A 17206-nucleotide genomic window follows, 5' to 3' on the forward strand; every position below is an offset into this window, starting at 1 on the left:
AGAGAGGACACATGTTTTTGCTTTCAGAAGGAAATCAGTGAGAGTCTGAATCTACCAGTAATCAGGGGGTGGGGGGATGTCTTGGAGGCCAGTTGCACATTGTCTCTCTTCTGTTTATCAGATGGCACAGTCTATTTATTGTCAATAGCCCCAAGCTATGTAAAGGGAAATAACTCAGACTGTGAGCCCAAGAGGTAATGATTACTCATATTGGTTATCTCCCTTGATAAGGTTTGATCACTTATATGTAGTACTTGCAAAAAAAAGCCCCAATCATTTCAGTTTAAAAAAATGCTCATTAAAGGTGATTGTTTAAATCTGCTTTTCCCAAATTATTTGAGGAATTTTGAAATTTATCAATATTAAGAGATGAGAGAAGACTTTATGCAAGACTTCTGCTTACATTTATTTATGGGGATATTGTTGTTTGCTTATCGTCATGAAAAGAGTCATTATCAGTGTCTTGCACACTTTGTTCATCCCTTTTATTCTGTTTATTGTCTGTACCTACTGAGTATAGCCTTTACTTGCCAGGTATTGCCTGTACTTGCACGTATGTCCTGTGCTTGTCAGGTATGTCCCATGCCTGCCAAATAGTCTGTAACTTTCAAGCTAGTAGTATTCTCAGCACTTTAATTTGGATTTTTTTTACCTGACAGTGAATCATTAGTAAAAATTTAATGACATGATGTTGACGATTTTACCTGACAGGGAATTATTAGTCAATTTTAATGACAAAATGTTGATTTGTTTACCTGACTTAATTATTACTCTGTTTTAATCACATGATGTTAACTTTTTACCTGACAATGAATTATTAGTCTATTTTAATAACATGATGTTGCCTTTTTTACTTGACAATGAGTTGTTAGTCAAATTTAATGACAAAATCTTGGTTTTATTTACCTGACAATGAATTATTAGTCAATTTTGATGACATAATGTTGACTTCTTACCTAACAATGACTCATTAGTCTATTTTAATGACATAGTGTTAACTTTGTACCTGACAATGAATCATTAGTCTAGTTTAATGACATAATGTTGTTGTTTTTTTACCTGATAATGAATTATTTGTCAACTTTAATGATGTGATGTTGTCTGTTTACCTAACAGCGAAACATTAGTACATTAGTCAACTTTAATTACAATGAATAAAACAACAAACAGTTAATGAGCAAAGTCTCATCCATCAAGCCATATAAATAACAGTAATACATCCATCAAGCCATATAAATAACAGTAATACATCCATCAAGCCATATAAATAACAGTAATACATCCATCAAGCCATATAAATAACAGTAATACATCCATCAAGCCATATAAATAACAGTAATACATCCATCAAGCCATATAAATAACAGTAATACATCCATCAAGCCATATAAATAACAGTAATACATCCATCAAGCCATATAAATAGCAGTAATACATCCATCAAGCCATATAAATAACAGTAATACATCCATCAAGCCATATAAATAACAGTAATATATCCATCAAGCCATATAAATAACAGTAATACATCCATCAAGCCTTATAAATAACAGTAATACACATGTGGGTACTTAGTGGGTATAAGCCAAACAAATAACAGTAATACACATGTGGGTACTTAGTGGGTATAACCCATATAAATAACAGTAATACACATGTGGGTACTTAGTGGGTATAACCCATATAAATAACAGTAATACGTATGTGGGTACTTAGTGGGTATAAGCCATATAAATAACAGTAATACGTATGTGGGTACTTAGTGGGTATAAGCCATACAAATAACAGTAATATGTATGTGGGTACTTAGTGGGTATAAGCCAAACAAATAACAGCGATATGTATGTGGGTACTTAGTGGGTATAAGCCATAGAAATAACAGTAGTACGTATGTGGGTACTTAGTGGGCATAAGCCATATAAATAATAGTAATACGTATGTGGGTACTTAGTGGGTATAAGCCATATAAATAACAGTAATATGTATGTGGGTACTTAGTGGGTATAAGCCATATAAATGACAGTAATACGTATGTGGGTACTTAGTGGGTATAAGCCATACAAATAACAGTAATACGTATGTGTGTAATTAGTGGGTATAAGCAATAGAAATAATAGTAATACGTATGTGGGTACTTAGTGGGTATAAGCCATATAAATAACAGTAATACGTATGTGGGTACTTAGTGGGTATAAGCCATACAAATAACAGTAATACGTATGTGTGTACTTAGTGGGTATAAGCAATAGAAATAATAGTAATACGTATGTGGGTACTTAGTGGGTATAAGCCATAGAAATAACAGTAATACGTATGTGAGTACTTAGTGGGTATAAGCCATATAAATAACAGTAATACATATGTGGGTACTTAGTGGGTATAAGCAATATAAATAATAGTAATATATATGTAGGTACTTAGTGGGTATAAAAGAAAAAAATTCTTTTATCTTTTCAATGAGACCTCTTATGAATGGTAGATGAGTTTAATCAAAATGAATAAGTCAAATAAAAAAGTCCCTATAACTTCCAAGAATGAGAATAAATGTGCTAGGAACTGTATAGTGTACACACGTGTTGTACCTTAAGCATGGCATTGCAGATTTCTGCTTTTTATTGTCACATGTCCCCAAAATCATCTCTTCGTTCCCGTGGACATGACTCTTCAGCCCCTGGATATACCTTACTCCAAGAAAATGTGGGAAAATCGGACTGCTATTTTTCTTATTGCATGTCTTTTGATGTCTTTGTGAGTGTTAGCAGTGCCCAAAATCACCAAAGGTAATAACTTTCAGGTAGCAATTAAATTTTCATTTTAAAACCATTTTTGGTAGTCAAAAATTCAAAGTTTGAATCGGTGTGCTGAGTTACAATGCAAAGTCGCTGACAGCCACGTGGCTAATATAGATTCAAAAATGAAGTAATGACAGAAGAGAATACATTTCTACAGTGTAATAGGTTTAGAATTGTTTGGCATTTAATCAGTTATTACTTTGAAAAGAAGAAATAATTCATGAAAAATTAGATTGTTTTCATAAATGCTGGTCAGAAAAGAGCAAACATGGAGTTTAAATGTGAGCAATATCCAAAAACGAAAATTACATTGCAAAGCTCTTTTTAGGGAACCAGATATTCAGACCTGTTATGTTCTCTTTTTATGGAATACATAATACATTTATTACAGCAATGTGCAAAGAAAAAATGGTATTGAATACAGATGATAAAGCTATGTGGCAAAATTGTCAAAGCAAAAAAAAATCTCTTATTTTCTAGTGCATTAAGTATTGTTTAATATTTTTCTTTGTCACTTTGAAATTGTCCTTGGCTCCCAGATTGGAAGAGAGGGAGACAGAGTGTCCCCCATATTTGAAGATGGGGGACTTGGTTTTCCCTGCCTTGGGATCCTACATGCAACTCTGGATACTTTGCAGTGGAAATTTATGTGGGATTTGTTTTGCTTTCACAAAAAGACTGTGTTATCCTGAGCTGTTTTTGAATATTTCATTGCTAGCCAGAGATGTTTGCCTACATGTATATAAGTGTTAGCTATAGATGTTTGCATATTTTCGTGTTAGCCTGAGCTGTTTGGTTATTTCCATTTTAGCCTGAGCTGTTTCCATATTTCAGTGTTAGAGCTGTTTCCATATTTCAGTGTTAGAGCTGTTTTCAGATTTCAATAGTTAAGCTATCATATATAAGTGGTTGACATCTCAGTCTATTTCTTTGACAGTTGGAGGGAAATTAATGGCTTCCAGGTGACAAATTTAACAGTCATCTCAGTTTTAATGGCTCTTTGAAATTGTTTTTGTCATGCTTTATCTTTATTGTAACAAATAATTATAAGGTAAGGTGTAGTGAAATCAAAAGTGTTGGTCTCATTTAGATTGTTTTGGTATAAATTAAATCCAGGATGGAATTGTCATGGCAGTTGAGGTCAGTAGTGCTATTATTACCATTGTTTTCTCTGAGACATAAGTAATTGTAAAATATATGCATGTTACTATTATTAATTAAGATGAACCTGACGTTTTGGCATTTAAAGTTTTGAAATTAGTCAGAAGGTCTTAGAAAGGGCAGGTAGCCTATGTTGCAGATACGGTGTATTTATTGTGACCAATGAGATGAGTACAGGAGAAACAACTCTGTATAACACAGTAGTTGGAGTCCATAACTTACATACCAAACCACTGTATATCAAGAGTGATAAAACATTTTATGAATGTATGGTGGTGGGGGTGGGTATGAACAGAATGCCAGTCAAATTTATAGTAATAACTTGACAGCCAGCCGATAAATATATCATCTGGGATAAAGCTAGCACATTGATCTATGAAAATTATTAATTTCTGTTAAAGAACATTGTGATCATGTAAGCTATAAGATGAACTTGACTGATCATTATTAATATCATTATTATTATTATTATTATTATTATTATTATTAATATCATTATTATCATTATTATTATCATCATCATCATTATTATTATTATTATTATTATTATTAATATCATTATTATTATTATTATTATTATTATTATTAATATCATTATTATTATTATTATTATTATTACCTGTTTGTTAGCTTGGGGGATGTTTTGATTACTGTTAGTGAAATAATGTCATGGCACCTGACTTTCTTTTAGATGTCCCCATCTAGAAGAAAGTCAGGTGCCATGACATGTCCAGATTTGTGTTATTACATAGTGTTATAGAGTGGTTGTGGACCTAATACCTGTTTGTTGATCGGATGGTTTAATAAGTCAACAATATAATTAGCTTGCCTCTACAACCAATTTACATGGATGTGCTAATTAGCTGGCCTCCACAACCAGTTTACATGGATGTGCTATTAGCTGGCCTCTACAACCAATTTACATTCATGTGCTAATTAACTGGCCTCTACAACCAATTTACATGGATGTGCTAATTAGCTGGCCTCTACAACCAATCTACATGGATGTGCTTATTAGCTGGCCTCCACAACCAATTTACATGGATGTGCTAATTATCTGGCCTCTACAACCAATTTACATTCATGTGCTAATTAACTGGCCTCTACAAGCGATTTCCATGGCTGTGCTAATTAGCTGGTCTCTACAACTGATGTACATGGATGTGCTAATTAGCTGGCCTACACAACCAATTTCCATGGATGTGCTAATTAACTGGCCTCGTCAAACAATTTACATGGATGTGCTAATTAGCTGGCCTCTACAACCAATTTCCATGGCTGTGCTAATTAACTGGCCTCCACAACCAATTTCCATGGATGTGCTAATTAACTGGCCTATATAACCAGTTTACATGGATGTGCTATTAGCTGGCCTCTACAACCAATTTACATGGATGTGCTAAATAACTGGCCTCTACAATCCATTTACATGGATGTGCTAATTAGCTGGCCTTCACAACCAATTTACATAGATGTTGTAATTAGCTGGCCTCCACAACCAATTTACATAGATGTTGTAATTAACTAGCCTCCACAACCAATTTACATGAATGTGCTAATTTGATGGCCTTTATAACCAATTTACATATATGTGCTAATTAACTGGCCTCTACAACCATTTTACATAGATGTTATTGTGGAGTTTTGCCTTCAAGCAAGTTTCAGATTATTTTAAATACCCATCTAAGTACATGTATATATATATATATATATATATATATATATATATATATATATATATCATCCACATATGAGTGTAGAAATGGAGATGAGGATGTCTGTATTTGAATGCCAGGTTGATGATGTTGGCTTGAGCTGTACATATCTTGCATGTCCTGATCCAAAGTTATATTAAATATACAGTACTTGGAAAGATTCCAAGTCATTTTACTCAAGTTTTGGAAATATTCAGAATGGAAAAAGAAATCAAAGTTTGCAATGATTCTGTTTTTCAAAAAACATTTTACTTCTAATTTTGGGAAGATTCTGCATGGAACAAAATTCATAAATTTTGCAAAGATTATGTATGGATAAATATACTGCTTAATTTTGGAAAGATTCTTTATGGAAAAAAATCTTGTTCGATTTTGGAATGATTTTGTATGGAAAAAAATCATTACTCAATTTTGGCAATATTCTATATGAATTTTTTGTTGGAAATATTCCATATGAAGAAAAAAAATCATTACTCCAATTCAGTTTGAGCAACAAAATATTTACATTGAAATGAAGCTACATATGGATGCAATACAGAACATATGCAAATCCAGATACTTTTGAGTTGGACATTTGCTTACCGGTAGAATTATGGAATAGTTCTGCATTGCTGCAATGCATCATTCATCATGCATTGTCTGTTATGAACTGGCCACCAACAAAATGCATAACCACCTTCAGCCAGATTTGTCAGAAGGCTTGAAAGGCTTTCAGGTTTAAAGCCAAACCACCATTGAATATGGCCACCATTACTAAAAAGACAAAAGCCTTTAACAGGATCATTTGACAGAATTTAACCAAAATCTTGTAAGAAAGATATATAGGGTTTTCCAATTGGTTTTATTGAAGCTAATTTGCAATGGATAATGCCACCATTACTTTGAATAGATAAAAACCTATGTTGTGACCCTGGGACTTAACATATGTAACAGAGAGAATGTGAAAACAACAATTTAGCTAGAATGAAGAAGTTATTTATTTCCCTACAATACAAAGTGAAATTGAAGAGACACTTACAATATCGTTAATTTAATTCGAAATAATCTTTAACGTCCTATCGCTATTCCTGTTATGATTCTAGGGTTTTAAACTGTGTAACAAGAAAGAGCAAAAACAAATTTGTTGTGTTATTGAAAATATTATTTCCCTAAAGTAAAAAGTAAAAGAAATAAAAATAACTTTGAGTATGGTGAATGAATTCCCAAAATCCTAAAAGTTCTATTTTTTCCAGTAGTTTCAAGTAACCTGAATGATTGCAGAGTTATTCAGAATCATGTCACTACTGTACTGATATGCCAGCAGTACAGAATCATGTCACTACTGTACTGACATGCCAACAGTACAGAATCATGTCACTACTGTACTGACATGCCAACAGTACAGAATCATGTCACTACTGTACTGATATGCCAGCAGTACAGAATCATGTCACTACTGTACTGATATGCCAACAGTACAGAATCATGTCACTACTTTACTGACATGCCAACAGTACAGAATCATGTCACTACTGTACTGACATGCCAACAGTACAGAATCATGTCAATACTGACATGCCATCAGTACAGAAGAAATCAGTGATATAATCCCAAAATGTCGTTAAAACAAATTCATGGTAATTCTCATACAGATAGTAATCGAAATGTCTTTGAATAAATTGAAAGTAATTCCATACAGCTGTTATATACCCAAATGGTCTTTAATTGAATGTTAGGGCACTGTAGTTCCAATGAATGATTACATTAAATAAATGAATTAGTCCTGTAATATAACTCTTACAAGACCATTAAAAATGCCTAATTCCACATAATAATAATTCAAGTCTTTACAAAGCTAACATGAATAGCAGAATTGTAATACAAGACTTTGAATAAATCATTCTTGGAATTTCAAAATACTCTATTAAGACAGTAACCCCTAGCGACGACTTTATGGTACAGGAGGTAGTAGCCTACTGCCGAGCTCTGTAGCGTCATGGTCATGCATGATACACTAAAGTGGGTGGTATTATAGAAAGGTGGACAGATGTAGCTCTACAATGATACCAAATAATCTGAAATATCTAGTTGCACTACAAAATACAAATAGAAAAACCACATTTTTTGGACCCGACTTTTTTTTAATGCAAAATTCGCCCCTGGTCGGAATCCCATTTTGTGTCCGGATTTTAGACTTTTTGGTCTCAAATCTAAGGCAAACCGGTATGAACTGCAAACAGACAGATGAGCCTTTGCAAAAAGTAAGATAAGATGGGCATTTGGAATAAAGAGTGGTCTCCATAAAAAAATAATGGCTCCATTTAGCAAAAAAAAAAAAAAAAAAAACCAAAAACAAGAAGAAGTCCAACTTTTACCCTTCTGCTCATGCGCGAGTCAAATAGCCAATGAAAAATGATGTTTCTAACACAACTAGGCAGTATGTTATTTAAAGATGACCGGGGATTTGGTGTTTTCGAGTCTATTCAGAAATAGCTTTCAAAATGTGTTTCCTACTCGATTTTCAGGCAAAAATGGCAAAAAGCTCCAGGGGTTAATGTGTTAATAAACAAATCAGTTGATTTACACTGGCTAATCAGGATATAGGTCAGGAGACTGCTTAGAAAACCCATGACCTCCATTCACAAGTTTGATGTTTATTTGTGTTTTACAGTACAACTTAACCTTGAAAAATATGAGTGACTGGATCTACACATTTGATACATGACTCTTCTTATGGTTCAAACTACAGTCATAGAATTTTAGCATTATAAATTTCATTAACTAAATGACCTTTGTAAAAACTATTATTATGCTAATAATATTCAGATGTACAGAACAGTCCAAAAGTATAAAAGGTTCCAAATAAATTCATATTGTTTACAATAATTCCCAAGTAATTTGTTAATCCAAAAGTCAATGAGTACTTTAGTTAGTCCATCAAATATGTTAAATTAATAACTCCTTTTGAATTATATCTGATATTAATGCCCCAACTGTAAACTCATATCTTAAATGGATTCCCACAGACTGATCTCAAACAGGAATGAGTTATTTTTTTCTTCAAATTCCTATTATACACATTTTCACTCACATATCTTATCAGGATGTGAAGCAATCCAACAGGGAAACCCAGTTTAATTGTAATTAAGACTGGCCTTGAACTCGGATTCTGTGTAAATTTTCTTTCTAATAGTGGCCATAATCAGAAGTACAATTTACAATCAAGAACAAAAGTTCAGCACACAGAAAATATAAATTAAATATACATAACAGCTTACAAAGACTTAATCGCAAAACTGATTTAACCAGATCTGTGAGAAAACCTCTTGACATGATATTCTTTCAAAATAAAGTGGACAAGCAATGTCAGTCTGCCACCAAATATGGCTACGGTTATAGAAAAATAGATAAATTATTTATAAGAACTGCTCAGAAAAATTTGGCCAGATTTGACTGAAATAATCATGGTGTTGTAGTTAACTGCTGCCTGACTGATTCTGAATTAAAATCACATATCAATCATTTGAACAGTTATGGCTACTTGACATTATTTTACACATGGCATACTAATTAATTCAGATACAGAGACTTTCAGTGGCAAGTATGGACAGGCAAGACCAGAGGGGCAGAACTGCAGCTGAATTATCAATTGAAATGCCAGACAGATAATTTGTCCAATAAATTATCCAGTTATCCTACTGTCCCACTAATGCCACTTATGTGCAAGTCACATATTTTTGGGATAATCATCGATATGGTTATAATTTACCTACATATTCAATTTTGACAAGGCAGTAGTCTGTTGCCTCTTGCCACATGACTTGTGCTCAAAACTTGTCACATGGTCCAAAAGGATCTTTTCCAGTCTGGAAAAGATCTCAGGGGCTCAACCTCAACCAGACCTCTCCTCCTACCTCATTGTTCTATAATTGAGGAAATTGCTGAGAGATTTTCAATGGACCAAAATAGTGATCGACAACGTCTGGGGTGGGCCATTCCCTCCTCAATGATGCAACCCTCAGTCTCTTCTGCAAGCTTTTTGGTACATATCCCAAAGTAACCCATAAAACCTCCCCAACTTGATGCCGGTGTGGCCAAGGTGGGTATTTCAAGTGGAGTCTGGACATTGCAGCTTTCGAACAGAAAGTCTTGACTGCTTGTCACCATAGCTTCACATTCCAACCCCTTTTCAGCTGCTTCTTTTGGTATGATGACAGAAGCATCCTTGAACCCAGTCACCCTTTCAACACATGCTGGAAGCTGTGGCCAAGACATCTTGGCATGCACTTTCTGTTTCTATGGCTTTGTTTGGCAGAACGTCTTCACATCTGCCATGACATTGCTTTCGACTTCTCAAAGGTATTACTTTATCACAGTAAAGACATCCTTATGGCTGCTCTGCTTAAAACTGAGTCTCCTTGGAGGCCCCATTCCTACTGTGGCATCACTGAGAGAGTCTCTTTGGAGGCCCCATTCCTACTGTGGCATCACAAGACTTGTTGAATCATCAACATAGATCCTTCACATCCACTCCTGGCCCATCACAATCAGCCAGGAAGCGTGTTAATATGTATCACCCTCAAGGGCCTTCTGCCACGTTCTTGATAATTAAAATTAATTTACTCCCCCCCAACTACTCTTTAAAGACTATCTACCACACATACCATTTTATAGTTGAAATCTACTACAGTTAAAATTAAAAAAATTTTAAAAAAATAATTTTAAACTCAAACACATTTTTATGTGTTTTATCAGCACATTAGAGAAGCCATCCAGAACCAATCTACTGGGACGTGAAATGTTCACCAGTACAACTACTGGTGTGACGGTGCATCCATTAACAATTGAGGTGTGCATACAACAAGCTGTTATTTGATTACCTATTGCTGGAATAGAGGGAGTTGAAGGTCAAGTGCAGGATTCTTTTGAGATGCTATAAGTAGTAAAGGAATGAAAGGTGGTCATGTTTTCTGAGCCTTTGATAAAATCGGCTGACCATTGCCAGAACGGAAGATAACATAAAGACTGAACATAATAAATTATTTTGGCAGACACACTAGAGTAAGTATTTTTTTAAAAAAATTCTATGTATAATTGTTATTGCACTATTGAAGATGTATTTAAGAGGAATATTTAAAGACAACTCTTGCATTTTTTGTTCAGTTTATGGCAAAATGCTGAAATCATACCAGCTAAGAAATATTACAAGTTTGTCAGTTTTCAGCATGTGCAGGCAAATAGCAAAAGTTCTTGAGTTTGCATTGTTTCAGTTGAATGTGTCTATTGTATTTCATGCAGATAAAATCAGTTCAATCCCTAGATAAACATATATCATTTAACAGTATATTGCAAGATAATTTCAAATTTGGGATAAATTGTTAATAAAAGCATAAATAAATACATCATGTATTTTATATTGGTTGTTTAAAGTCTGAATAAATCTCACCAAGTTTTAAATTTGGTGTAACATGCCAACAGATTTTTGGAACCTGAGCCATGAAGAAAAAGAAGCCCTTGAGGCTCAGAAATACAGACTAAAGTCAGCAAGTCAGAAGTTCTTCCATGTAGTGAGCACAACTTGGAGGTCTGTTGGAGACAATCTTACAAAGCCAGAAACTGAAGCTATAAGTTTTTGCAGGCTGAGCATGGTTGTTGTATCAATACAACAGTCAAATGCTGATACAGAGAGGACATTCTCCTTTTTTTGCAAAATTAAAATGCGATTCAGGGGGAAATCTGTACCAGAGATCTATCGAGAGCCTGTTAAATTAGTAGCTTTAATAGTCACCAGACTGTCATCTTGTGAAGGAAACTAAAAATGCTGTTGGATACTATTAAAAAATATTTTAGCAGTAAGATAAAAGTCTCTTCCTTTTGCATTACTTGACAATATACTGACTTGTATTCATTATTGTAATCAGAATCTAAATCCAGTTTATGTTCAAAGCAAGCTGTTTTATTATTATCTGAAGAGAATACATATTATGCCCAAAAAATTCTCTTATTTTGTTTTCAGTCCCTTTGAAGTATGGAAAATTTATGCCAATACAAAATCTACTGGTTTATAAGTCTACTTCTGCTGATCAAATCAATTTAATTATACTTGTTTAAGATCGTGGTTTTGTGACATGTATGAGAGATCAAATTTTCTGACCATAAAAAGAAAAGAAAATAGTTCCTAAATAATCCATCATGGGACTGGAATTATTGGGTTATTTTATATCTTTTATGAAATGTTGCCAGTGTGTTTGGGAATTATGCCTAAAGCAACCAACCCTTAAAATGACAAGCTTGAAAACACAAGTACAAAAGTTGTTCACACCTGAGTGGTGATTGTTTTTTTCAACTGATGTGTCAGCAGAAAGCATCAACAGGAAGAAGGTTGTAGATTGATCCATTGCAGTATTTCCACATATACTCTCTATAATTGTATGTACCCTGACCCATGTCAGCATTCCCATATGTGCTCTGTATAATTGTATGTAAGAGTTTGAACAGCAGATATTCCTTTGGACTATAAGTTACCTTACAAATCCACAAACATCTTAAAGTCAGTTTGAAAGAAATATATTCCTGTGGACCATCTGTTAAATTATCTATCCACAAATGAGAGTTATTTACCATGTGTATCTACAAACAGGACAGTTACCTTATGTATCCACAAATGAGAGTTATTTACCATGTGTATCTACAAACAAGACAGTTACCTTATGTATCCACAAATGAGAGTTATTTACCATGTGTATCTACAAACAAGAGTTACCTTATGTATCCACAGATGAGAGTTATTTACCATGTGTATCTACAAACAAGACAGTTACCGTATGTATCCACAAATGAGAGTTATTTACCATGTGTATCTACAAACAAGACAATTACCTTATGTATCCACAAACAGGTTAGTTTGAAAAACAGATTGATGGTTCATTAAGATTTTGCAACACTGCAAACTTTTAATGTCTCATGAAGTCTCGAGGAATCATCATGAAATTTATTAATTTATTTGCATTGTGTAGTTTCTTAGAAAATAAAATATTTGTGTAGATTGCTCTCACCTGGGCAGATAAATAAAATGGCAGTAATAATAACAGCAAAATGTATGAATGAACTATGATATTATAATTAATCTTTTGATACTATGTCATAAATTTTACCATCAGTGCAGAGAGCTTCATAAATAAAGTCCTCCCTTATTTAGGATAATTTTAAATCCTTTGAACTGTGTAATTTGCAGGAGTTAAGTATACCCTAATTTGTATTCCTTGTGCTACATGACATAGTAGAGTGATGAATGCTACTCCTACGTACACGTACATCACCACTGGGTCATTATAGCCATGGCTAATTGTGGTTTTCTTCCGATTAATTATGAATAAATGTAGTTAAGACAGGTCAACACATTAAGGTGTAAGAATGACCTACATTTGAGGACTACTGTAGATAGACAGGTGACATTTAATGATTATGGAAGATGGTCAGGTGAATGACAGGAAATGGGCTTAGGGCATAATGACATTACTGCAAACATGTTTACAGCTGTTCACAAGAATTGATTGTTTGCCATTCATACAGTAGATGTTAAAAGTGTCACACCAACACAATAATGACTATAAAATTCTGAATAAACCTATGGATAACAAAAGGCACACAAAACGGAAAAAAAAGTATAAAATCCCCTTTTGATGTATAATGCACTGATTTATAAAATCCACGACCCTTCTGAGGTGGAACATCATGACAGGTCTCATCCCACAATAAAAAATATGCCTCAGTAGCTTTTTATGATATACAGTAGGACCCATGTGGTTGGTTCTATATCCCAGGGCCATACTGGTATAACTGGAACTTTTACAATTTTTATTTCAGATATTTGATATACCTAATAATTATTATATTCATTATAGGCATCAGTTCAGCAGGTTCAATAAATCTTGCTGGAAACTGATTGCTCGTTTTCCCTTGGCAGAGGTAGACTTTCAAGATGGTAATTTATCATGTTGGTGACAGATGTCTATCTCATTTACTGATTGACAGTGTTGTTTATAATTTGTTTCTTCCAAAAGTGCAAACTTACAAATGGTAATATTTATTGGTACCTGTGTATTAATTAATTGTGATAAAACTATTGAATTTGTGCAGATATTGTAATTTTTAAGTATCACAAATATAATGTATTCTATTACATGCAGTTTAAATCACTTTAAAGCAAAGCCCAAGTGCATGTACAATTTCATACACATATCAGACTTATTTTCTTCAAGACAGTGGCCGAGTGGTCTAAAGCGCTCTCCGTTACGGATCACTGCCATCTCACCTCTGTCTGCATAGGTTCGATTCTAGGATTCGGCTAATGTGGGTATGTGAGAAAGCTTGCCAGTAGCTTCTCGTGGGTTGGTGGTTCTTCCCGGGGTTTTCCCGGGTTCTTCCTCCACCATTAATACTGGCCGCCATGCATAGCCTATCGTGTACTGAAATATGGCGTTAAACCCCACAACAACAACAAGACAGTGCCTCTTCTTTACCTTTAGCACTAATCATTAGTCTTTAGTTACAGGTTATGCTGTTTTTAGGTCTGGCTGTTTTTATACTTAGTTTATAGTGTATGTTCTCACTTCCAGCCCCCATTCATCTTGCTTATCCCACCCATAGACAGTGACCCATTAAATCATAATACGTGTCCACCAACTACCACTCACCCCCAGCAGACCTACCAACTTTTATCATTTTTGCTGCAAGTCCGAATTAACCCATAAATTATAGGCTTGCAGAGAAAAGCACAAGTTAATGGAAATAGGATTGTTTGTGGTAAAATCCAGTTAATGGCTTGATTCTTTGAATTTGATCTTGGTTTTATATTAGATTCAGTTAAGTTGGTTAGGGAATCAGACCAGCATTACAGGATCACTGCAGATGCTTTAAACTGCAAGTATTTTGTGATGCAAAACATCTGGATGACCAAGAGGACAGTAGGCTTCTTAAAAAGTTTTAATATTTCAGAAGTGTTAAAATGGAATATTCAGATTCTTGGGGATAAAGCAGGATTGGCAGCATTTAGTGAACATCATGCATTATTTTGAGCACGTTGAATGGCAGAAACGATTATTGCTGTTGCCATGGCCCACATGAACTTTTGTTAAGGATTATGTCAAGATGAGAGATAGCAAGAAACCATTGAGATTCATAGGGTTTGGAACTGCAGTTTGTGAAACTATACTGAAGTTAATCAAGGTTCAAGTAAACTTGACAAACTTTTAAGGCCATGTTATACACAATGTTCTCCATTGCTGCATCAATATTGAATCACATTTCTGGACTTAAATGCATGTTCTTCAGTAAATGATAGGTTGTTATTAACACATTAACCCCTGGAGCTTTTTGTCATTTTTGCCTGAAAATCAAGTAGGAAACACATTTTGAAAGCAATTTCTGAATAGACTCGAAAACACCAAATCCCCGTTCATCTTTCACTAACATACTGCCTAGTTTTGTTAGAAACATCATTTTTCATTGGCATTGAGGGTTGCCACATAGCCATGTCATGGAGCATTCTCTTCTTTGATATGAATATTTGTATTTATGATAATTGCCTCTTTTCTTTAAATCTTTTTGTTCTTTTAGCCATGAAAAAGGCCAGCTAGGGCTATATAAAGGGACAAAACTCATTCTTGATCAAAGAGGAAATGAATATACTTTGGTTACCTCCCTTGATATAAAATGGCACCTTATTTGTAATTGTTAAAATAATGCATCATTTCAAAACAAAATGCAAAAAGGTAATTGCATAAATATTTTGTTTCAGAATATTTGATAAAATTTTAACCTGTTCTCAGTAATATAAAAAACTTAAAGACAAAACTTTTTTTCTTCATTTAATGTATTTTGGTGATAATGGTAATTCCTTATGACCATAAAATAAAACATTTTAATCAGTATGTCACAATTTATGATCTCGAGTCATTTTTTTTTCTTCATGCAGTTGCAGCGAGAGAAGGAGTTGCTGCTTGCAATGATGCAGCACCTACACATGAAGCCAGTGAGAGATCGTGAAGAGAGGGAACGAGAAGCCAAGGCAGTTGCCATAGCAGCAGCTGCTGCTGTTGAGCTTTCTGTAAATATCTTTTTCGATCATTAAGTTGTAACTTGTTTTTGTTTAAGTTATTTATGTCTGTTATACTACAGGTTTGAATGGCATGACAAGTTATTTTAATGGCTAAATAGGTCAAGGTCACTAGCTGAAGTCAAGTGAAAGCTGAAAAAGTACAGAAAACCAACCTTAACTGTGCAACTTCTTATCCTAGTATGTGTTGGAAAAGTAGTAAAGGAAAGAAAAGTGATTATGCTATCTGGGAAGCTACAGAATTTATCATGTGGGTGAAGATAATTTAGTTTAATCCTTGAATGTCTGCTGTAGAGCAGCCTTCATCCATCAGGACTCGTTTGTTTACATCCATCAGGGCTCGTTGCTTATATCCATCGACAGTTATCAAACTTTTATGGATGGCCTGCACTTGGGGAAGAACTATATTGATTTCAGTCAGTTGATTTCAGTATTTAAAGTTAAATGGTCAAGGTCACTAGCTGTAAAAAAAAATATTAGCTCTAAATTACAAATATCGGCTGTATTTTGTTGTTGGCTTGCCCACTTTGCATGGAAGAGGTCAGTTGATATGGGATTCAAGGGTCAGGGCCACCAACTGAACAAAAAAGTAAATGGTCATTGCACACAAATTTCAATTCTAAACCATGTACCTATATGAAAGTTTGCAAATGACTTGTGCTCGAAGGTATGTAAAAAGCTTTTTGATTTTGGATCAAAAGGTCAAAGCCATTGATCCTGAAAGAAAAATGAGTTTGTATAACACTTTTGTTGTAGAGTAAGTTCCTTGACCGCTCTTTGTACATGGTTTGCATTTAGGTTAAGAAACCTATAGATTTGGGGGTTCTAGAAGTCAGAGATCACAGTCTTGAGAAGTCTAATAAGATAAATAAACAACTTTTTCAAAACTGTTCTAAGTAATTTATACCATGCAGTCGATAATCTTTTGAGCCATCCATGACATGCTAGCGCCCACATAATGGATCATTAAATCTGGGGTGGGCATATGATATTAAATATTATACTTTTTCCTAAAGTGTTCAGTTCGCTTGATTTCACAGAGTCATGAATAACATTGCAGATTTTCCAGTATTAAAATTTTCTGAAATATTGACAGATTAAAAACGTGTAAATGTAGAGTTTACTAAAATCAGTAACTTAAGATTTTTAAACATCTCATTACATGTTTATTCTGAGATATCTTTAGATGTTGCCCCTCCTTGCAAACCCAGAGAAAGTTGAACCACTATATGCATTTAATGTTACAGTGTTTTTTCTTGTAATGAAAATTGTCAAAGGTATAATGGGAAACTGACACAGTTACATTCCTTTAATGTGGAATTTAACAGACTTTCAAACTCAAATTCAAATACCTCCTATTAGATATGTTAACTTACCTGGAGAAAACATGTTTCTTTGAAATTCAGCAAAAGGGAACAAAAATTAAGAAAATTGTCAAAGTT

The 17206-nt window shown here is 34.1% G+C and overlaps 1 protein-coding gene across 4 annotated transcripts in view; it reads left to right on the plus strand.

Annotated features, from left to right (window-relative positions):
- LOC149788551 (forkhead box protein P1-like) overlaps nucleotides 1-17206 on the plus strand; it is a 143103-nt gene that overhangs the window by 85792 nt on the left and 40105 nt on the right. For all 4 annotated transcript variants that reach the window (XM_089974580.1, XM_089974581.1, XM_089974578.1 and 1 more), the window contains one exon: nucleotides 15624-15755. In XM_089974580.1, coding sequence (XP_089830706.1) covers nucleotides 15624-15755 — 132 coding nt within the window. The remainder of the gene's footprint in view (nucleotides 1-15623; nucleotides 15756-17206) is intronic.

This window comes from Sinohyriopsis cumingii, chromosome 11, assembly GCF_028554795.1.
Source record: "Sinohyriopsis cumingii isolate HCF-2022 chromosome 11, ASM2855479v2, whole genome shotgun sequence".
NCBI lineage: Eukaryota > Metazoa > Mollusca > Bivalvia > Unionida > Unionidae > Sinohyriopsis > Sinohyriopsis cumingii.